We start from the raw sequence: 22,127 nt of genomic DNA, 5'->3' as shown, positions 1-22,127 counted from the left end.
GGAATGTGCACCACGGGACAGTAAGCACGTCAGAAAATGCCTCATGTTCCTGATGAGTCCATGGACAGTCACTGAGGGAGGGTGTCATGGGTAAATGTGGTTGCAGCTGCACTCACTCTGTCCTCACCCTTCTACACAGGGTTTAAATCCATTCTGGAAACTGGGCTTGCTGCTGGTTGTAGCTGAATGGGGGAAAAAGGGCAAAACATCTTTTTCAGGGCTAGGATGTGTAAATATAGACACACCTCTTCCATTAAGGAGATTACAGTACTTTCTAGGAAAGGCTCTGTCATGGTCTTTGTCATCATAAGCCATTCCTAAATATAGAATGTATTTTAAATTGTATTTCATCAGTCTTCGAATGGCTCTGTCCTAAACCTTGTCTGGTTTGAGGCTGTATTTCCATGAAGTTGTACAAAGACAGATCCATAAGCTGCATTAAATAAAAAAAAATCCATCCCCAAGAATGGATGGTGTTACTTTCCACAAAAAAAAAAAAAAAAAAGACACAAGTCTTGCAGAAATGCATGTTTTTCAGAAATATTTATTAAACTGTTAAAATGATTTATTGCCCAACCAAAAAAAAAAAATAAACCAACCCAAAAAATGTCAGTGATCCTGCACTTGGCAGGCAGGATTGTTACACCCCTAACCTGCCAGCATCCTGGCCCCTTTTCTAAAAGCAGATTTTCCTTGAATATTGACAAACAATACACAACAGATCTTCAGATCTTTATAAACGTTTCCCTCTGTGCCATCCTTCCCGACAGCACTTGGGGTGTGTGAATGCAGCATTATTGCAAACATGAGAACGAGTGGTTAATGCCAGCAGGTCAGGAGGAGCTCTGAGGGGTTGAGGTAATGCTGCAGACATGTGGGGATGGATTCCTGCCTCCTGCAGTTGGTGTTGGCTGCAGAGCTGGTCTGACACAGCCCCAGGCTCCAGTGGATGTGCACCAGGCCTGGAGATTTCCTTTGTGCTGCACTGGCTGAGGTTGGATCTGTGCAGCTCCATTATCCCAGCCCATTGCTCTCAGCTGATTTCCAAAGGGATCTGCTTACTCAGGCCCACGTTCCTGCATTGTTTCTGCTCACTGCGTCCCTTCTGAAAGAGCCACACGACTGAACGGCGCTCGGGACAGACTCCATGGGCTCATCCATAATTTAACTGCCTGATGTGGCTCTTCTGCACTTTTTGTTTTCTTATATGGAAGTGAAGCCAGATCTTGGCAATTTAAATATCATTACATTAAGACATTCCCCCCATTTAAGAGTTGCTTTTCAGAGGAGGGAAGAAGTGCTGCTGTTTTAAAGACGTTACCAAAACATAACCAGGCAAAAACACATCTACCCCATACCCACGTTGGACTCTGATCACCATGTCCCATATAAGGCCACACATGCCCCCTGCCCCGAGCTCCAGTGACCCCAGGGAGGCACAGTAAACACTCTCCCTGCCTAGAACACACAGAAGGTCCACGTTGGAATGAAGCAGTTACAGCCAGGAGCAGGGCAGCACACAGCCCACCACTGCAAGGAGAGGTTTTACTGCCAGGGCTTTACTACAGATGGGCTAAGAACCATTTGCTGCTCACACACATTAAAAATCCACTCTTGAATCACCCTGTAATAAGAACAACTGGCCTGCACAAAGCCCTCTGGAGTCCTTTGAGAGTTCCTCCTACACTCAGTACCTGGAGTGGTTGGAGCTTGGCTCCAGCCTGAGCTGTATTTCCTGTCCTTGGTGCCTCTCCTCAGAAGAGGCGCTACAGAGCGGGTGGAGCAGCTGGGGCTGTGGTGCCAGCAGCAGCTCCCAGCCCCTGGCACTGAGCTGCACATGCAGAGGCTGCCCATGGCCCTGCTGGCACGAGATCCTCCCCATGATCAGTGGGCTCCAGCATGGACCTTCCCAGCCCAGGGCCAAGGCCACAGAGACACCTCAGCCCTGTCCTCACACAGAGCCATGGACACATGAGCCCTCTCTCACCTGGTCAGGCTCCTTGGGGAGTGTGTGGAGCAGAGGTGAGGACTGCACTGGCACTGGGTGTCCTCAGCACTGACACTGGGAGGTTTTAGTGCTGGAAGGACAACCTTGGTCAGGCCTGAGGTCTCACCAGCTCAGCTGCAAAGCAGATCCAGTCCCAGCCCCTGGGGTTGGCTGCTGGGCTGTCCTGGCAAGTGCAGCCCTGTACCAGGTGCTACCCAGACATCTGCCACCACCAGAGGAGCAGCTTCACACACAGAGTTCATCTGCTCTGCCCACATAGTGTTGAGTCAAGAGAAAAGGTTGGGGTCATGTCTAGGTCAGCAAAATAGTTCATGTCAGCCAGCTGAGGATGTGTTTCCCTCTGAAGTTGGGCAGTTTTACCTAGACAGGAAACTGAAGTGTGACTTAATTAAAAACCTGTCTGTGGGAAAGATCTAATTCTTTTACAGCAGCTGCCTGCTGCACTGTGAGGAAGTCCCTGGTAAGAAGGGAAAGAATTCAAAAGTTAGGGTTCCTCCCTGTAAGCAAATTGTTTTCCATTAATACTGCAGAACACAAGGCACGCTCACCTCATCCATCGTCTCTTGATGCTTTAGGCACTGTAAGCACAAGGGAAATGTACACTCACTGTCCCTCTCAAGGCTACTCCAGTTCCCACTGTCAGGTGGATTTCCAAGGGCTGACTCTGCAAGATGCCGATGCCAGCGGCACTGACAGGACACAGCAGAGCTGTGGCTGCCGCCAAGGGCGTCCAGCTGTCGTATCCCTCTTGAAAAAATTCTTACAGAAATAAAAAGCAAACAACCAGTAGTGTTAACAAACAGGGTAAAAGAGTCTTTGCCCTGTACTAGATATACACTGCAAACAAACTTCTAATAATGGGACCGGTCCTTTTTTGGTTTAAAGAAGCTTGTGTTACTGTAGTTAATGCATGAACAAGATCATAGACTTGTTATTCAGCACAGAACAAGTCATCTAGAAGCTTCCATGTCCCAGGTGTGTCAGCAACTGTTACTACAAAGCTTGGGCTCCTGTTTGCAGCAAACAGTCACCAAGTGAACAGTGAGGGATCCCTTTTGGAGAATCTGAAATAACCCCCGAGGTGTGCAAGGCAAGGAGAAGTGACGAGCTGCCGCGATGCTTTACAGAAGCTTCTTGTTATGAGACTGTCGAGATCTACTGCAGCAAACCAAACACCTCAGGGCTTTAGTCACAGGTGTTGCAGGGCTTCTTGTCCTTGTTCCATGTAGGAATCATCTCTGTTTGAATGTGACCATTCTCCAAAAGTTTGCTGGAAGTGGACATTTTTCTGTGACGCCTGCATACGTTTCTTATCACGAGAGAAGAAACTAAACCTTCCAGGAAGGGAGCAGTGAGGGAGGGAGAAGAAAGAACAGTGTTTACCATCCTGAAAGCACTTCAAACCCCCACCCCAATGCACAGCACAACAAAACACCGAGCAAAAACCTCTGTTTGCATCTGCAGAAAATCAAGGCAGAGCAGCCTGATGGGAGTGCATGTCAGAACGTTGTTAGGGATGGAGTCATTGCAATCTCAAGCAGTTTGGCTACAGAAGCTTCAGATAAGCTCTAAATGCTGTTGACTCTACAAGGTGCAGGTATCATTTAGGTGTGGGTTCCCCCTTCCCCAGCCCTCAGGTAACAAAGCCACACGATCCAGGTTAGTTTCTTGGCATAAGTAAAGTGGTATCTTTGGCATTAAATCTGTATATTTTACCACAAAGCAGAAATATAATTTTTTTTTAAGGTTGTCAGCAGGGAAGTTCATAAGATAAGAAACTAAGTCTCCACATTTTTCCCAGTGTAGAGGTTTTGATACATAGACTTGATTCCTGCAAAAAGGAATGAATAAATGCACCTATGTGCGTGAGAGTTTGCAGGATGAAGCTCTAAACAAATGCACACAAGTGTGCACGTCATTTCCTGTCACACAGCTTGGGTGCTCTAAGATAATGACGTACATGAACCAACAGCCATTTAATACAGCTAAAAATACAGCTGGAAAAATCCTTAGTATTGCTTTATTTGTATGGGATGAAGTTATTGGATTAAGCAAATTCAGTGTTCATTGTGGGTTCAGTACAGGAGGTGTTAGTGCAGTGTTTAGGCCTGCTGAGAAATGCAAAAGTTGTGGTTCCAGCTACCAAAGGACTGAGTTGGCAGTGGATCCCTTTGGTCTCAGTGCTGGGTGGGTTCAGGAGGTGAGGATTGTTTTTCCTGCCCTGTACCAAGTGTCACACAGCTGTGATCCAGGACAGGAAGTGCTAAATGCTGCCACAGTAAGGGATCGTGCCAATAGAACCTCAGCTTTGTCAGGGGCCTGAATATTGGTCAGGGCATAAACCTGACCCTGAGCCCACCTTCCTCAGCATTCTCCCAAATCCCACTGTCCCTTCATCCCCCTCAGCACCATCATCCCACCCCTCCCAGCTGCCTTGTGCAGAGCAGGGAGTTCAACCTTCCACGCCTCTGGATACACAGGAGGCTGGATGATAATCATGAGAATATTGAGAATAATTACTTGTTGATTAGAAAGGGAATTACACCACTACACAAGTTAAATGCACATAAATAACAGTGCCAGCAGAACCTGAACTTTTGCATTTCCTGGCTTCAGATGTGCAGCCTTAATAGTGAAATAAGTATTTTGCACTTAATTAGCCTCATACTTTTCTACCACCTTCATCACAGGAGTTCATAAGTTCACACACATATACTGAATATTTTCAGGGCCAGAGCCAGCTCCAGCTGATAAAAGAAGTGTTTAGTGACTGAGCCTTCACATTTGGTCCTGCCTGCTCAGGGTTACTGCCTGGAAGCCCACACAAAGGACTGCTATGTTTATACAGTCAGTTTCAAAGCTCAGTAATTTTTCACTTTATCAGGAAATTAAGCAGGAGAAAAATAAGTTTGTAAATCTCTAAAGGGTTCAGCTTTTATAATTCCTTCTGAAACAATGAAAATTGTTATTATGGCTAGAAAATTCTCATGGAGGATGTTTGGAAAAAGCCTGTCTGTGTGGAGAGGAAACTGTGTCGTTGCTGTAAATATAAAGATTGCTAAGGCAGCAGTTCTAATGCAAAGAGACTTTGCATTAACAATTATCAGTATGTCTTCCAGGGAGAGCCAAGAATTGGATGACAGAATTGATTATGAAGAGTTTACACTCTATTCCAAAATACATAATTAGAGACAAAATATACAGGGCATAGATAGAAAGACATGAAAGCAACAGCCTGTAATTAACAGTAGAAATTAATATGGAAATCAGCCTCTCCATTCTGTAACTCTAACTAATGATTGTAACAAATTATTAGAAACGAGTTTCTCAAAGAGCACTGGTGAGAACTGTGAATAGCCTTGCTTAGGAAGCAGAATTAACAGATGCTGGTTAAAACTGCATATTGCACCGATTTTCCAAGGAATAATGATTGGTTTAGCATGGCAACATTATGGCAAAAGGTGAGAACATGTCAGTTTGAGGATGAGCATGGAGGACTGGGATGAGTACTGACACTGACTGGTCATTCTGATTGGCACTTTGATCCTCTGGGATCCCCCTGGCAGCCAGGAGAATGCAACCAGCAGTGCTTGTTAACACAGGGTCATGCAAGAGGAAACCACAGTACCAAACATTAAAAAAAAAATTCCTACAAGGGACACAAGTCTTCTTATTGGCTGCAATGTGGGATCATCTGGAATCAATCCAGCTGCTACCATGGGCATTATGGCTGTAAAGATCCTGGTCAGGAAAGTACAGACACAGAAGAGATAAGACTGGAGCAAGGGAGAGAAAAGGCATTCCATTAAAAAGAAAAGAGGCAAACATGATACACGGGGTTACTTTGAATTACAACACAGGACACGTTACAGGGAGAGGGGGATCTATCTGCATCACCCAAGACAGCTCTCCTCAGTGAAAAACTCTTGTTCAGAAAAAACAGTTATTGGAGCAGGTTCAATTGCTTTTGGATTTCTAAAAGATACCACTTTCCTGTTGTGAGGCAGCCTGCAACCTGGCTTGGATTTCATCAAGGTATGACCAGCTCTAGCAATGCAGAGCACAGTGCACGTTTTTGTTCCAAGAGACAAACAGGCACAGACACAATGAAATGAAGGATGAAGGTGTGTGTTAAGAAATACAAACCAGAACTCTGCTGTGACTACTGGGTATTGGCACAGGGTTAGAGAGGACCAGCATTACAGTTAAAGATTCCACAAGGGTTACAGTTGATATTTTCAGGTTAAAAACCAGTATTGCAGGTGAACTCTTGAAATAACCTCCTAAGAAACTCCGTGGTTAAAGGGCCTGTGTGTCTGTTCCAAAGGAACCTGTGTTACTTCTCATGCAGGAAGATGCCAACTGCAGGCAGCTGCATGCTTTTGGGAAACCCTGCAGCTGCTCTGGCAGGAGCACTCTGGAGCTGGCTCACAGCAAGATGAGCTCTTTGTGAGGGTTCAGCACTGAGCATTAGACAATGCATGCAGCACAGAGCTGAGTGCTCTGTGCCCAGCCAGCCCCACACAGCCCTGCCAGCACACCTCCAGCCATACCTGCACACCCTCTGTCTGTCTAAGGATTCTCCTCACAGCTTCTCCCTTGTGCCAAATATTTTTTTGAACTGTGGACTAATGTCAATTAAAAATTAAGTTGAAATCACGAGAGACATTTCACTTGTGACCAAATGCAGCTCTCCCCAGCTCACTCACTGCTGTTCTGAGATTAAAATTGAAAACAAATGGGCAAGCACTGTTGGATCATTAGCAGCAGCCGGGATTTCTATTTTTGTGCAACATCCTGAGCTGCAGAACTGACAGACACACCAGCTTTTGTAGACTGCAAGGATAGGAAGAAAACTCCTGGCTGTTCGAGGCATGACATCAGTGACAAACAAGCACGTAGTCTTAAGGAGAAAACAAAAGGGTGTTTTCTGCTCCAAACAGAGGGAGCATTTTTAATGCTTGGACTTTTCCTCCTCAGTAAAGCCTCCTGGTTACATTATTTCATTAAAACTCTGTCATGTGATGTGGGAGAGACAAATGTACGAGTCAGGCATCTGAGATCAGAACTCAGAGTTTGCCCCAAACGTGCCAACCCAGAAAAAAATGCTGATTTCTGTAGCTTCTGTTCTCCTTTCTTTATGGACTTGCAGCACTGAATCACCTGAGCACATCTTGGATGGCACAGGCTACACATCCATATGGCTCATTCCCTCAGACTCTGTGTGGTGAAGGAAAAAGGGCACATTGCACAGGCAAGCATAAAACTTCCCTTGAGAGGGCTCCTATTTTTGTGCTTCAGCTTTTTGTTCAATCAGGAGAAAAACTCTGAAAGATCAGAGGGAAAAGCAGCCCCATTTCCTCTGTAAAGCACTCTGCATGCAGAGAGCAGCACTGCAAGTTTTCATCACAGCCCTGGGTTCATGTGCCAGGGTGTTCCCCAGGCAGGCAGAGCGACCCTGGGGAGGGAGGAGGGAGCTCTGGGGACACCTCACAGCAGGCAGGGACTGCAGCTGGAGGCTCTTGGGACAGGACAGAAGCTACATTGGCTTCTCTGCTTTGCCCAGCAGTGACATTTCCTGACTTTTTAAAGCCCAACTACAAGTACAGTGTTGACAACACACAGAGAGAGGAAAGAGGAGGAAAATAAAAGCCCAGCAGAGAAATCCTATCCAGGCAGGCTGCAAGAATGAGAAAAACCTGAAAACTGTTACCATCCTTCAGATTACCCAGGCAGACAGTTTGATATTCCCTTATTGAATATGATGGCTAAGTGGAGAGAGAGCAGAGTGAAACCTGGGGACAGAGCATGACACCTAAAAGAAGAAATTTCAGCTTAGACAGAGTCAAAACTAATACCTCACCAACATGTGCTCTGCCTTACAACCCCTGTTTACATTTTTATGCTGCCTTTGCTTCATCAAAGGCAGCATTTCAAATCAAATATGGAAGCTGCACAACACAAACTGTGTGAGCTGAAACCAGCCATTCCCTACAACAAAATTAGCTTTAAAAAGCTCTAAAAGAAGTGTAAAAGAAAAGAGAAACTTTACAGTGTAGATCTTGTGCAACACAGTATCATCATCATCATCATCACAGTCACCAAATGAAAACTGAAATCCAAAGTCAAAATGTATTTTCTACTCATGTGAGAGGAAGGTTTCTCTCAGCACAGGCAGAAAGCTGCAGTCTACTGCAAATAATCAACAGTGCCCTCCTGACTCCATGGTGTTTTGGGTCAGTCCAGATCTTCCTATGGAATTTACTCTCCCAGGGCTGCTGCTGTTATAAAACAAGGACTGAAGGCTGTGGACATGGGGACAGGATGGAAGAACTCTTTATATAGAAACAACTGTTCCAAAATCACTTTTGCAGTTAAAAAAGTTAAGCTTCCGGTATCACAAAAATCCAAAGAGTTGCTGTGAGATTAGAAGACTTAATTTGGAATAAATAAATGTACAGGAAGGAGTTTCAGCAGAGAAAAGGACTGGCCAAGACAGTGATTTTACAAAGTGATACTCTTGTAGCAGCACATCTCTGGCAGTAAGCTGTGGTTCCAACAGCAGCATTAATATTTCAGAAAAAGGTGGGGTTCTCTTAGCCAAGCCAGTGCCCATCCTCTCAGCAGCAAATTTGCTCAGCAAACAGAAGGGTTCTGTGCTGCCCACATAGTGCAAGTCAGGGTCTAAAGGCTTCAGTCAATAAGGAAATGGGCACAGTGAGGTCATGGGAAAATGATAATCCAAGACTGAAAGTTGTCCCAGATGTAGGCAAAAGTTTTGGCCAAAACCAACTGTTGTTTCCCATCTTCCAAGTGCTCATTTAGTGTCTCTCATATACAGTAGGAATGTGGTTATCTGAATTTTTAAAGTCTTTAAAATTGTCATATGCATATCTGAATTTTTCAAGTCTTTAAAATTGTCCTGTGCATAAGAAACACTTGGTATTTACAGACTATACCCAGTATGTTTAGTAAATATGCTACTTACAGTCGTTTGATTCCAGATTCAGGCTGAGTTGAGGGTTTTGGCTGAATTATGGGTGTAGGCTGTGGGGATCTAGTTTCTTCTTCCATTTCCTCACTTGAAAGAAAGAAAAGATAATTAATGTTCTCCTCCCAAGCCATGGAAGCACTTTGAGATCTACAGTTCAATCTGAGGTAGCACTGTTGATGAAGTAATGCAAAAAGATCTGTTCAAAACCCATTCAAATCAATTGAAGATTTTTTGATCAACCAAGGATCAGCACCAAGAACTGGGTCTCCATTCAATATTTTTTTCCCATTGTGACAAGGAGAGGGAGAAGAGGAATGGATTGAATAAAAGGTCTAGAATTTTCATTTTAGACCCACCCCTATCCTCATTTTTGAAGTTCAATTCTATTAAATGTTTGTAATCTTTCTAGGATCCAGGGCAGACCTGGGAGTGAGGGAAGGACAAGTTTGAGGTGCCAGGTTCAAACTGAGGCTCATTCTTGCAGTCTCTGCACAAGCCTTGGCAGAAACACCAGCGTGGACAGAACTTGAGAGCACATTTATTGTTCCTACACCTGCCCTGTGTCTCCCTGAGTACATCATCCAACAGGAGAGGAGATGTAACCCACCTTTTGTAATATAAAAGCTCCTCTTGAAGCAAAAACACTCTGGATTTCAGTTCATTCCTCTCGTGAAGGACGTCCCGGAGCTCCTGCAGGGTGAATCTTGGGCGACTGGGATCTTTTAAGTCCATTGCCATCCTCTCTGACTCAGAGAGACAATCATCATTGTTTGGTTCTGCCTAGAGAGTGAAATCTGGGCTTTAAATTCACAGTCCAATTCAAACGTCCAACTTTTGATCAGTCAGTTTTAGGAATTCATACTTTTAACAAGTGGAGTAAATCAAACATCAGTTTTTTATCTAAACACTGAAAAAATGGCATGGCAAGAGTCACCCAGTTCCTTCCAGCTCCTCCCACAAAGAGGTGTCTTCTTCTAATGTAAACATACAATGATGATAAATCACAAGGTTCTGGGAAGGGTACTTGGAATTGAGATTCTGAACAGCAGCTCCAAGCCTTAAGAGGTCTACAGGATTTATAACAATACAAACAAATGCAGGACACTCTGTTCCAGGAAAATACATTTGAAATGTAGCAAAGTCCATTTGAAATGTCATGCTTTTTGCAAGGACTGAGAGAGGCCAGCACATGAAATCAGAGCTGCCAGCAGCCAGGTCAGCCACTCACCCTTGTGGGAGGATGCAGAGAGCAGAGTCTCAGAGCTCCTGTGTGGCACTGACAGCTTGCTGGGATACAAGCTGGAAACCTGAGGAGTTGAGTAGTGAAATTTCTACAAAGTCCATTTCTTGTAATCCTGACTCTACCTTCTTCTAAGCTCCTGTTTGTGAAATGGTTTTGCAATACACTGATCTATGGTTTCAGGCTGGACTTGGCTAAGGCTGGTGCAAGGTGAATTTCAGGTGAATTTCAGTGTCTGTCCTGCAGGGATGAGGCAGCAGAGTGATGCTCACTTGGGCACAGTTTGATCACCCTTTTAATCCAAACACATTCCTTTGCACAGACTACATGGAATAAAGATTAATGCAACAAGAGGTTCAAAGGAAATTACCCAAACACTTTTCCTCCTCTTCACCTCCTAGGTATAGGTCTGAACTGGTGTCTCTCCTTTTGGTTGTATCTTTGTCCCACATCTCTGCCCAAAGAAGCTATTTTTGCTAGATTTGGCTCAAATCAGCAAAGACTGAGCAGCCTGTACCCAATGCAAATGTCCTTGACTGAGGCCAACAGGCCATGGCCATTCTGGAGCATGCAGCTATCCCAGTTTTCTGCTTGCCCCTGCAGTTCCTGTGTGAGCTCTGTCCTGGCAGAGGGAGCAGGGACGGCTCTAATGAGAGGAGGCACCATTGCCATGGAACTGATGAGTTGGAGAGAGGTGAAGAATGCATCCTTTCTCTGCAGACACTGAGGACACTTTTATCCTGCTGGCTCCAGGCCTGGGCTCCCCAGCCCTGTTTACAAAGCTGGGTGTCCTGGCTGAATTAACAGCAATGAAATAATCCTTTTCATCATTAATACAGTGCTTGCCCAGCTCAGCAGTGACATGTTAGCACAGCACTGGCTGCCACATTCCCAGGGGACCAAGGTACCCCATCAGCCCTTGTCTCTGCTTTTTGCTGTGTATTCCTGCCTGTTGCCAGTGAAATGGATGGATGTTGCACTGGATGTTTCACTCTCTGCTGCAGCCTGTCAGGCATTTACCATGGACTCTTACCAAGGCATCAAGCTGAACAGCTCTGTGTGATAGAGCTCCTCTAAGTTCTTCAATATCATTACACCCCTTATTGCATTTCCTACTCTGCTAAGAGCATCATTAGGAGAGGGAAATGCTGTACATTTGCTTCAGGAATAAAAGGCACAAAGGAAAATATTAAGAACCATAAAGAGGACTCGGGGATCAACAGATCAGTGCATCTTTTTCTCAGGAAGCTCCCCTCAAATTTGCATTCCTGCTGCTCTGATCTCCAGCCCCATTTGCAGACTGTCACTTTGCCTGTTCTGCAAGAACCTGGCTCTGCCAGCAGGAACATTTGCTTTTCATGAACATCTGTGCTCACAACACTTCACTGCACAAATTCTAATAGGAAGCAAAAGCAGAAATAAGGCCAAAGTTGGTTCCTCTAAAAAGTGCCTTGAAATATTTATATGTTGACTTGGTAGCACTTCACCAGCTTAGTCCTGGCTGATCTGAAGTGCCATAAGAGCAGCAGGGACCAGGTGTGCAGAGCTCTGCCCTGACTCAGGGACACTTCTGGCAGTTTCTGTTCCACTGTGCTTCAGCTGCCACCACCACCCCTGTGACCCATCTGGCCTTGAATATTTGCAGGTCTGGCAAAGCTGAAGCTGTTTGTCTTTGGAAAACCCAGACTCTCCAAAGAATTGGTTTGTTTTCCTTTGGGGTAAGGAGTAGGTGTGTACAAACAAAATGAAGCAAACACACTACCACAACCAAAATGCAAAGGGGTACTTGGTATGAAGTCCAAAGCTTTTTAAAAGGCTGCTTAAAAAGTGACCCAAAGTGCCTCTTACCTTCACTTCCTCCCCATTTTGGCTGGCCTGGCTGTCCTCACCCTGCAGCTTTTCTCTGAGCTTGCCCAGCTCTGCTCTCAGGTTGCCCATCTCCTGCTCCTTGGTTTGCAGATACGCTTCCAGCTCCACCTTCTGCTCGATCAGCGCCTTCCCCTGGGCCTCAACCACCGTGATCCGGTGCCTCAGGTCGTGGTTAATCTTCATCAACCTGTTCTGCTGCTGCTGCAGCTGCAAAACATCCATGCAAGGGCTCAGTGGCCATTCAGCCATGATGGCCCAGTCCCAAACACCACCTTGAAGTAGTTGGGTTCCTGTTGCATTTAATCTTAAAAATTCTCCCCCCTCTCCTCACCCCCAGATTAGTTTTTCTAATATCTAATTATCTACTACAGTTTCAGTCACCCAAATTTAATTGATTTCTAGAGTAAATTCCCCTAGCACAGGGAGTTTTTCAGATAAAAGCAAATCCATCACTTGTGATATTAATTCAAGGATAGGGTGGCTTCTGGGATTCTGAATCAAATGTTAACCCAGGGGAGAAGAAAGACAAGACAGAGGAATCTTGGTGTTCAGTTTCTAGGTGCTTTGCTTTGAGCTCCAGGGCTCTCTCCTAAGGCAGATGTGACCTGCTGGCTGTGTGTGGACAGCCCCAACTCAAAAGGCTGCAGCACCTGCCAGGGGCATTGGGCAGAGCAGAAATCACCTAAGCCTGGCCTTACTGGCACCAGGAAAGTCCCATGGCCTAAGGACATGAGGCAGTGTGAAGAATGGGAAGCAAAATCTGGGTAAGGAGGTCATTGCACAGAAAGTGCCAAATCTCATGTCATGCCTGGAGTCCCAGTGGAGTCTGTGACTCATCTGAACAGGTCACTGCTGGCCCTTCTCGTGCAGAGTGATGCACACTGCATCCCTGGTGTGGGACTGCACTGAAGCCTGACCATTCTGGACCCTCCACAGCTCTGCTGGACACTTCAGCTGCCATTCAGGGCTATTAATCCAGCACTGTTTATTCTTTCTATGTTAACTTCAAACTCAAAACCAGGCTGTGGAAGTGTGGGTGAGAAAGAACAGAAATAGGAAGACCAAGAGCCACTTACAGCCTCTACATCCTCATTTTTGAGTCCAAGTTCCCGGTCCTTTGCCCTGATTTCATCCCTCTGTTTATCTACCACTTCCTTCAGCTTCTTCATGACTTGCCGCTCTCTCTCTGACATCCCTGGTTAAAAAAAGAACACAGAACACAAACTAAGGGCAGGCAGGAGCTGCTGAGCCTGAGAACAATAACAATGAGGAATATTTAAGTAGACTCTGGAAGTTGCCTGCTGGTGGAATTACAGAGATGCTTTAGAGGTTACCTTAAGGGTAACAGAGAACACAGATGACAGAATCCACTCCATAAAGCCCCTGCACAGAGATTCTTTAAAAAAGGAACTGACAGTCCTCAGAAACATTTATAACAGTGAGTGACACTGCTGCATCTCTCTGCCTTAGTAGTTTTACATCAATGTTCTCACCATGCCCCAGGGGGCTTGGTTATCTGTGTGATTATCTCTGGCATCAGCTGGCCAAGGCCTTGTGAAAATTGTAAAAAAGATGGTCTGGATCTTCAGTAAGATGTAAACAACATATCACTGTTGTGGATTGCATCTGGATCCAAACCAGCTGAGGAGATTGATTCTTAGTTGAAATCCAGTTTTGTGTTTGGTGAAAACAAGATGAAACCTTCAGAGGGTACCCCCACCCTGAATGCAGAACCAAAATTTAGTCTGAATTATGGTCACATATTTTCTCCTCATGTTTTGCTACTCTTTTCCCATCCTACTGTGTGGTAATTCATATTTAGAGTAATTGTACTTGAGAGAAGAATACTTGATAGCATTACACTGGTGAAAGGAGTTTGGAACATTGCCAAGAATCCAACACTGATCCTGTCTGAAAATAAAGAAAGGGTTAGATTAACCTTAAATCTGACCAATGAATCATTAGGAAATGTCCTAAACCACAGGAGCCATTCTTCTATTTGCCATTACAGAGATAACTTGGATCTGGCACTGCAGTGATGAACTCTTGAGAGCAGACACAGAGCAGAGGTTTTCCCTTGGTGAGATGATGAATCTCCTGCCCTGCCCTTCCCTGAGAATGGCACAGAGATGTGCAGTTTGATGGTCCTGAGCTATCACATGGAATCACATTGCACAACATCCTTGAAGATGCAAACCCTGCAACCAGGGAAGTGTGAGGCTCCCCTGGCCAAAGCCCAGCCCAGGAAGGAGCTCAGATCCAGGCTCTGCTGCTAACCCTACTCACTTTGGCAAAGTCCTTTGTTATGTGGGCCTTCAGCTCCTTCCATTTATGAACTGCAAGTGGTGCTAATGCACTCCCCACTCTGGGCTGGCTGGAAAGCTGCTTCCTTTTCAATATATTAAAGCAGCTCCCACATCAGAAATATTCTCTGTATGCATCAAATGTATCCAGCCAGGAAAGGCTCTGGCTCTACTTTCTAACATCAGCTCAGACTTCCTGGTTTTGTTCTTCCTTCATCAGAGAAATCCAGAGTTGTTCCCACAAGAGAAATTGGCTGCATGTCTGTAGGAGCCCCAGCTCCCAGGTCAGCCACAGAATGAACTGATGGATGACAGAGTGGAGCAGGACAAAGCCCAGAGAAGGAAAGGGAGTCACTGCTGGGTGTGCACTCCTGCACAGCTCTGGGCTCCCATGCAGGGAGGGACCAGGGCAAACAGGGGAGCAGCAGCTCCAGTCCTCAGTGCTGAAGGAGCAGAGCTGTGGTACTGCAGAGAACAGGGAACTGCTCTGCTGCTCATGGCTGGCCAGGAATTTGGTTCACAGGACATATTCCTGGCAAAGCCCAGGAAAGAACTGTCAGTGACATGGTGTTCACATTCTAGTGTTACATTCTCACCCCTTTTAATTCTCTGGTACATTTGCCTGCTCTATTTCTGGACCCTGGTTTTTATCAGCTCTATGCTGCACTGGGTTCTAGTTTTTCACAGGATAATTTTAATTCTTTGCTGTGTACCAGCTCATACCCACCAGGGAGAACAAGTGTCACAAACACAAACTGCAGCTTAACTGTTCTGAAAGACCCACATTCCTCTCTCACAGGACAGGTCTGGTACTTCTCTGTACCCACAAACCTCACTGCAGGTTCCTGGATCCACTCACTGCAGCCAGTCTCAGGGCTGGGGCCTGAAACATCAGCTATATTTAAAACCAAAATAATCCAAAACTTTGCCTTGAAGTAGAGGAACTGCAGTGAAACTTTAGACTGGTGGTTTCACTCAGAAGGAGGTAGTGAATGCAGCTGTATCCATTAGTACTTGTGAAATGCTTTGAGATCTCTAGATAGCAGGTGCTATTTAAAGAAAAAATACCATTCAGTGCTGACTACTTTTCCTCCCACTGTGCTCATTTTTTTTGCTAACATTTGGTGAACCTAAAAGGCTTCAATTGTGTGCACAGATCACTACAATTTTTATTTCAGGAAGTGGGGGGGGAAGGAAAGGTGGAGAGTTTTATGAAACAGTCACATCTCCTTCCATTTCCTCAGGCACTGGGAAAGAGGAGAGGGAAATCACTAAGTGCCCTAAATGTAAAATAATTATCTCTAAATGGTTCAAACTCTAATAAATGCAAGATCTTAAATGGCACACCCAGCCAGCTTCCCCAGGCACATCCTATGAGCAGTTTCCTGTGGTTTGCTGTGATCCTGGTGTTGTTCCAGCAAGAGAATGGAAAGCAGCTGGAGGGGAGGACACCAAGTAAAGAAAGAAAAGAAACTGGGGAGAAAAAAAAAGAATATTCCTTGTGTTTAGTGACCTGTTCAGTGCTGGGTCCATACAACTTGGCAGAGTTGTGCTGGGCAGAGCCTGTGGCACTGCACCATTACCTCAACACCCAGAACAAGTTCAATGCCCCTTTTGAGGGGAGCTGTAGGTCCAGCAGCACAGGAGGGTCACACAGGTGCTGCCACCCTGCTGCCTGTCCCTGAGCACAGCCAGGCTGAGACAGCAGCTCCCCTGCAGTGGCACAGAGCCTGCTCGTCCTGTTTGACACACTTGGGTCAAGTTTGCATGTGGCATTTTCCTGGGATATTCCAATCACTCAGCACCATCAAGCAGGGCTCTGTTTGGGCTTGGGAGGAGCCACTTTAATGGGTGTTAGAGGCTCATCTCAAGCCCTCCCTTGTGTTTTGTGTTCTGCTGTCACAGGTCCTTCCACAGGAGCCCTGCTCTGCTCAGACTGCACAGAGCACTCCTGCTTGCACAGGAGCCTCTGCCATGAACACTTCATCACACTCCAACAAGGTCTGAGAACTGACTGGCAGGACTGACTCTCAAGGTCCTGCACACCCAGATCAGTGGCCTCTGATGCCTGTGTGAAATCACCCCTGTCACTGTCTGGTGAGTGAGCAGTGAGCTGAGGGAGATGGGATCACAGTGCTCAACCATGCTCAGACAGCAGCATTGGTGTCTGCTCAAAACCAGTCCAGCTAACAAAGGACTGAGCCTGAAATGCTGCCTCTCTGGCCTCTACATCAGCCCAAAGGACAGAGACTGAAAAAGAGCAGCAGAACTGCTTTCTGCCACTATCCAAACAAGTTACTTGGGACAAATCTATCCCTGCTCATTAATGACAATATGTCCTAAAAGAAAACCAGTCAGGTTTGATACAATAGATCCAAATAATTAAATGGAATTGATATAAATTAAAATATTTCACTTCAAGTGAATATTTTGGCCAAAGAATATCAGTGATCTCAGCCTAAGCTCTGGAATGGGCCTATGGGTTTTGTTTGTGTTGTCATACATGGGTAGACACAGTAAAAATAACAAGGAAAGCACGTCTGGCATTTGCTGGCTGGATGTGAAGAGTATGGCTATATTTAAATGCAAGCACATGAGCTGCAGTGAGCTAGATAGCCACTGGAAGGGAAAAAAGAAGGAGAAAAAAAAAGAAAACAAAGGGGAAGCTGGTTCTTTATAACACAATGTCAGTCTTCATGGTCCATGACTCATTGCTGCCATTCTGAATTTTGCATGGAGTTTGTCAGCCTGATGTTGAGCTACTTCTTTGCCACTAATTGACTCCTAATTTGAAAGCTTTGCATTTGTTTTAAAAAGTATCTTGAGAGGTTTAACAATTTTTACTTTTTGAAGGTTTAATTATGCATTTCCCCAGTGCAAGTGAGCAGCACTGAGCCTCAGGGAGAGAGGGAGTGCAGCTTCCACAGTGTTGGGCAGAGTTTCATCCACCTCCAGCAAAATGAGAACCCAAACAAGAGATAGACCAAAAGGTGTATCTGGACTTTATTTCCAGAGATGCTTCTCAGCCAAACAAAAATTTGGTTTTCTTTCCCTCATTTCTCCACCTCTTATCATGTCTTCAGTGTCATCACGTATTCAGAGATTTTCTATTTAGGTAAAAAAAAAAAAAAAAAAAAAAGCTTTCAAAACCCAGATCTGAATTAATCTACAGGGGAAAACCACACCAGAATATCCAGTCAAAGTATTTTGATTAAGCATTGCTTTTTGTAACAAAGCAAGGACTGAATTTGAAGTAGCAAACTTGCCTTCATGCTTCTGAAATTCCTCTTCTGTGAAATTAATATCTTTGTGAGACAAGTTTGTCATCAGTTGTTTATTCTCCTCCTGGAGCTGTGCAATTTGGGTGAGCAGATCCTGTGCTTCCCCTCTCCAGACATCCTCCACCAGTTCTAATTCCTATAGGGGAGACCAGGACAACACATTCATATTTTAGAACATATTAAGAGTCTTTGATTGGACAATTTACAGATCAAACTAGTAATGATCCTACTGATTCTTATGGAAAGCAATTAAATAAGACTACTTTGAGTTTCTTAGAAGACATCTGCTTTTCTAATGCCACCACCAGGAAACCAGGCACCACAGCCCCCTTTGCTACATCTGAATGGAAATACCTGAGGGGATCATTCCTGGTGCAAAGCAAGTTACCCAAAGGATGGCTCCTCATACCCTGCTGTGCTGTGAGGACCAGAGTAAGGGTCAAATAACCAAACACCAGCACCAATTCCCTCCTGCACCCCAGGAAGCAGCTGCAAAGCTGTTAGAGAGCCCCCAAACCACCCCACAGCAGGGCCAGGAGCTCAGGGGTGGACAAACTCCTTCTGACAGAACAGCCTGCTCTGAATTGCTGCCATGAACCACAGGTGTAAATGGATGAGTGTGTGATCCAGTGCAGCAAAGGCAGAGCTCCTGGTGCACACAGTGAACACAAACTCAAACCATGCTGCCTCCTATGCAAATTGTCCTGCTGGAATGTCCTGAGTGGTGTCTGTGCTAGTGCAGCCAGGCCAGCCAAAACAGCTCCCGTTTGTTGGGACACTGTGTCAAGAGCAGCTGTCACCAATCCTCATGAAGGTCAAGTCAGGACAAAAATTAAAAAGTCCTTAAGGAAAGCAGTTGTATTTAGAATCTTGCCTGTTCCAAAAGCTTCTCTGTATATCTCACTTCTGCAGTGGAGGGCATTCCTTGCTCCATTTTCACTTATGCTCTTCAGACAAAAAGCTGCATGCAAATCCCTGGAGCCAGGCTGAGTCACTGCTGACTTTCACATCCATCCACATGCCCCTTTCCTACCTAACAACAAAACACATTCACACAACAACCCAGCCAAGCACAGCTCCAGGCTAAAATAAGCTCTGCTGAGAGATGAAAGGATAGCTCTCTGCTTTGAATGCATGCTCTGATAATGGGAACTCATGTTCCTGGTGACTTTTGGGTCCAAATACCATTTTATTCCATCATTTATTACTCTATTGCTGCTAAAAATGTTGCAGAAAACATTAGGTGGCAAAGAATAATAAATAGCAAAGGTGTGGTAAGCTGCACAGACTTAAGTATTAAAAAGGAAAGAAAATGTAATCAATCACCTATTGTACTTGAAATTCTTTATCTTGAGAGAAAAGTAAATCTGTAATGAAATTGATATTTCCAAAAACCTGGACTATTTACAGTGATGCTGCCTGTTACAACTCTGTAGCTAAAATAACGCAGTGACCTATTTTAGCAATAAACCAGCACATTCATCACTTCCAAGCATATTGATAAAACCAAAATAGAATGCACACAAACCCCAAACAATCTAAACTTTTATCATTTATATGTGGCTGCACTGTAAACACACAACTATGCCAGGTTTGCCTAGGCAAACTTTGTCATTTATCACTATTGAAGAGCCCAATGAATTGGAGCAGAAATTAACTTTTGAGTCCTCATTAGTGGAAGTACCAGACAGGGAGGCACATCCACGGGCCAGGCAGTGCCAGCCAGCTCAGGAAGCCCCAGGCAGTGGGTGCTGAGCCAGGTTTACAAGCAAAACAGATTCACACATAAATTTTAAGTGCTGAAATCTCAAACTGATTACTGCAAGGACCACTAAAAGCTTTTCTGGGTGTTTCTTGGAGGGTTTGACATTAAAAACTGTTTCTCAGTATCTGATTATTTCTGCCTATCAGCACCTGTCCTGTTTGAAGACCTGAAAGTCTTCAAACCCTCACATTGGCACAGAGAAGATGTGAGAGCACATTTCTGTAGGGACCTGGTGCACTGGGAACCAGCTTGATTTAAAAAAATAAAAGGTATGTATCATGCAGTTTATTTTCCTGTTAAAATCTGTTTAGGCTGAAGTAAATGGTTTAAACACTCCCTGAGCCTTCATGACCCTCAGAGAAGCTGACAGAGCAGAGGTGGGTGACTGGCAGGGAGATCAGCTGACATGTTTAGGAAACTTTTTAATACTTATGAGAACTTCAGAAGCATCTCCAGAACAACTTGTACAATGACACTGGGTCAGTTCTGCATCTGCTTCACCCCAAGCCTTTGGTAAATATCCAACATATTTGTATCGGTTCTTTAGACCTTCTTTTATCATACTCTTGAGACTTATCAAGGCTTTGTACATTAAAGGTCTTTTACTTTCCTTTTCAGAGACATTGCCCTGAAACTTCCTCTGCAAAATGTTGCAGGGTTTATCCTGGATTTTCCATATGCTAGGTGAAAGTCCTTTAGCTGACTCTTTTAGAAATATAAAACTGGGATTTATCCAGTTAAGCTAAATCTTGAAGTTTGGGGTCTCTCTTCCAGAAATCTCCCATCTCCTGTTTATCCTGATTCTGTGTGTGGAATCAGGAATGGCATGAGGCAGCAGTGATGACTTAGCATAGTCATTTACCAGAAGAACCATTATATCAGTTATCTGGATGGTTTAAAGAGCAGATCTGCCACTTTTACTGCAGTAACTGGAGCTTGCTGTCCTGCCATGAGAGGCTTACAGGGTATGGGAAAAGCTCTCTGCCTCGGGCTTCAATAGGAGTGGGGTCAGGGAACACTATGACCACCCCAAAAGAAGCCAAGGGACATCTTGCCATCAGAGGATGGAGCAGCAATCTGGCAGAGTGCTCTTCCCTACTCTTCAGCTCCAACTCTGCTCTGAAATCACTTGATTCTCCATCTCTCTCCTATGACTTGTCTAACCCGAAGTCTGTTCCAGGAAAACTAGACTGCTAAATCATTCCCAGCCCCGGAGAGGAAAGTGTATTCTTGTCAGTGACCTTTCCTGGCCTAGCAGGAAGCAGCGCTATCCCTCGTCAGGAGAGGGGATGGAGCAGGAGTCCGAATCTGCCAGACACAGGGGAAGGAAATGCAGTGACTGGGGAAGGGGTGGAGAAAGGGAAGGAGGGAGGAAACTTCCAGGAGGGAAGGAAACAAAAAACAACAACACGCCCAAAGCCTCGGCGACGCTAAGGCAGCATCAGCGCAGAGCCCGTGAGCCCGGCCGGGCTGTACCGCACGCGTGCCCCGCCCGCTCCCGCGGCTCCGCCGCATCCCGGCCCGCACCCCGGCCTCGCTCTTTGTTTTCCCGGCGGCGGCGGGGGGAGAACGGCGGCGGGGGGGCCCGAGCCCGACTTCCCCCGAGCGGCTGCGGCAGGCGGGGGCAGCCCTGCCCCGCCGCGTCCCCCCGCTCCCCGCCCGCACCTTCTGGTGCTTCCTCTCCTTCTCGATGCGGTCCATCCTCTCCAGGCGCAGGCGGTCGAGCTCCAGGCGCAGCTCCTCCATCTCGGGGTTGATGTGGTTGCGGCTCACCAGCACCTCCAGGATCTCCAGCACCCGCACCACCTTGGGCATGAGGCGGGCGATGGCCTCGCAGCCGTGCTGGTCGATCACCCGCTCAAACTCCTGCCCCACGGCCGAGGCGATGTCGTACACGTCCATGACCGTCAGCTCCGCCGCGTTCTTCTCCAGGGCGGGCGGCACCCCGCCGCCGCCGCCGCCGTCCATGGCTCGCCCGGCCCCGCGGCGCCCGCATAGGCGGCGGCGGGGCGCGCTCCGGGCGGGGCGGTCCCCGTGCAGCCGCTGCCGCTGCCCCCACGCCCGGGCCGCGGCCCCCGGCAACTCCCGCGAACTCCGGGCGGCTCGGCCGGGGGTGTTTAAACTTGGCCGGGCGGTGCTGGGGGAGCGGCGGCGGGAGGCGGGCGCGGCGTCCCCGCCACCACCGCCCCGCCGCCCGCGGCCAATGCCCGGCGCAGGGCGGGCCGGGGGCGGCCCCGCGCATGCCCGCGGCCCCCGCGCATCCCGGTTACCGGGGCCGTCCCCGCCGGCCCGAGGCGCGGGGGATGTCGCTGCACCGCGGGGCTTCGCTTGCGGTGGCGAGAAGAGCATCGGCAAGCGCGGGTGCCTGTCCCGCATCAGCGGGAGGGCCCTCGGTACCGACCGCTCCTACGGCCCCGTCCGGGGAGGGGAGCCGCGAGTTTTGGGGGTCAGAGCTCCGACCGGCCCGTGCTCGCGGTTCGGGTCCCGCACAGATGATAGAGCGGGTGCGCAGCAGGGCAGGGCTGTCCGCGGTACCCAGCAGCGAGCGAGGGTCCAGAGCCGTCGTGTCCGCACCAGGATGGACGGGGGTGATGTTCCCCCGCTCGTGTCCGCACCAGGATGGACGGGGGTGATGTTCCCCGCTCTTGTCCGCACCAGGATGGACGG

The 22,127-nt window shown here is 46.8% G+C and overlaps 1 protein-coding gene across 2 annotated transcripts; it reads right to left on the bottom strand.

The window, feature by feature from the left end:
- Positions 1 to 524: 524 nt before the first annotated feature.
- On the bottom strand, positions 525 to 21,851 carry RILPL1 (Rab interacting lysosomal protein like 1). 2 transcript variants are annotated; one of them, XM_071444992.1, is made up of 8 exons: positions 21,126 to 21,851; positions 17,681 to 17,831; positions 13,188 to 13,306; positions 12,091 to 12,318; positions 9,610 to 9,782; positions 8,997 to 9,089; positions 5,662 to 5,749; positions 3,204 to 3,342 (listed from the first exon to the last, which is right to left on the bottom strand). In XM_071444992.1, exons 1-8 carry the CDS (start codon positions 21,834 to 21,836, stop codon positions 3,337 to 3,339), a joined length of 1,569 nt encoding a protein of 522 aa, XP_071301093.1. In that variant the 5' UTR covers positions 21,837 to 21,851; the 3' UTR covers positions 3,204 to 3,336. The 2 variants fall into 2 exon arrangements, with proteins under 2 accessions (XP_071301092.1, XP_071301093.1); XM_071444991.1 differs by lacking the exon at positions 5,662 to 5,749 and having other exon boundaries at positions 525 to 3,342.
- Between the last annotated feature and the right edge of the window lie 276 nt (positions 21,852 to 22,127).

The sequence above is a fragment of the Agelaius tricolor genome, unplaced genomic scaffold (assembly GCF_023055355.1).
Source record: "Agelaius tricolor isolate 1412-34295 unplaced genomic scaffold, bAgeTri1.0.p SCAF_20, whole genome shotgun sequence".
Taxonomy (NCBI): domain Eukaryota; kingdom Metazoa; phylum Chordata; class Aves; order Passeriformes; family Icteridae; genus Agelaius; species Agelaius tricolor.
This window is presented reverse-complemented; position numbering and strand designations above follow the sequence as displayed.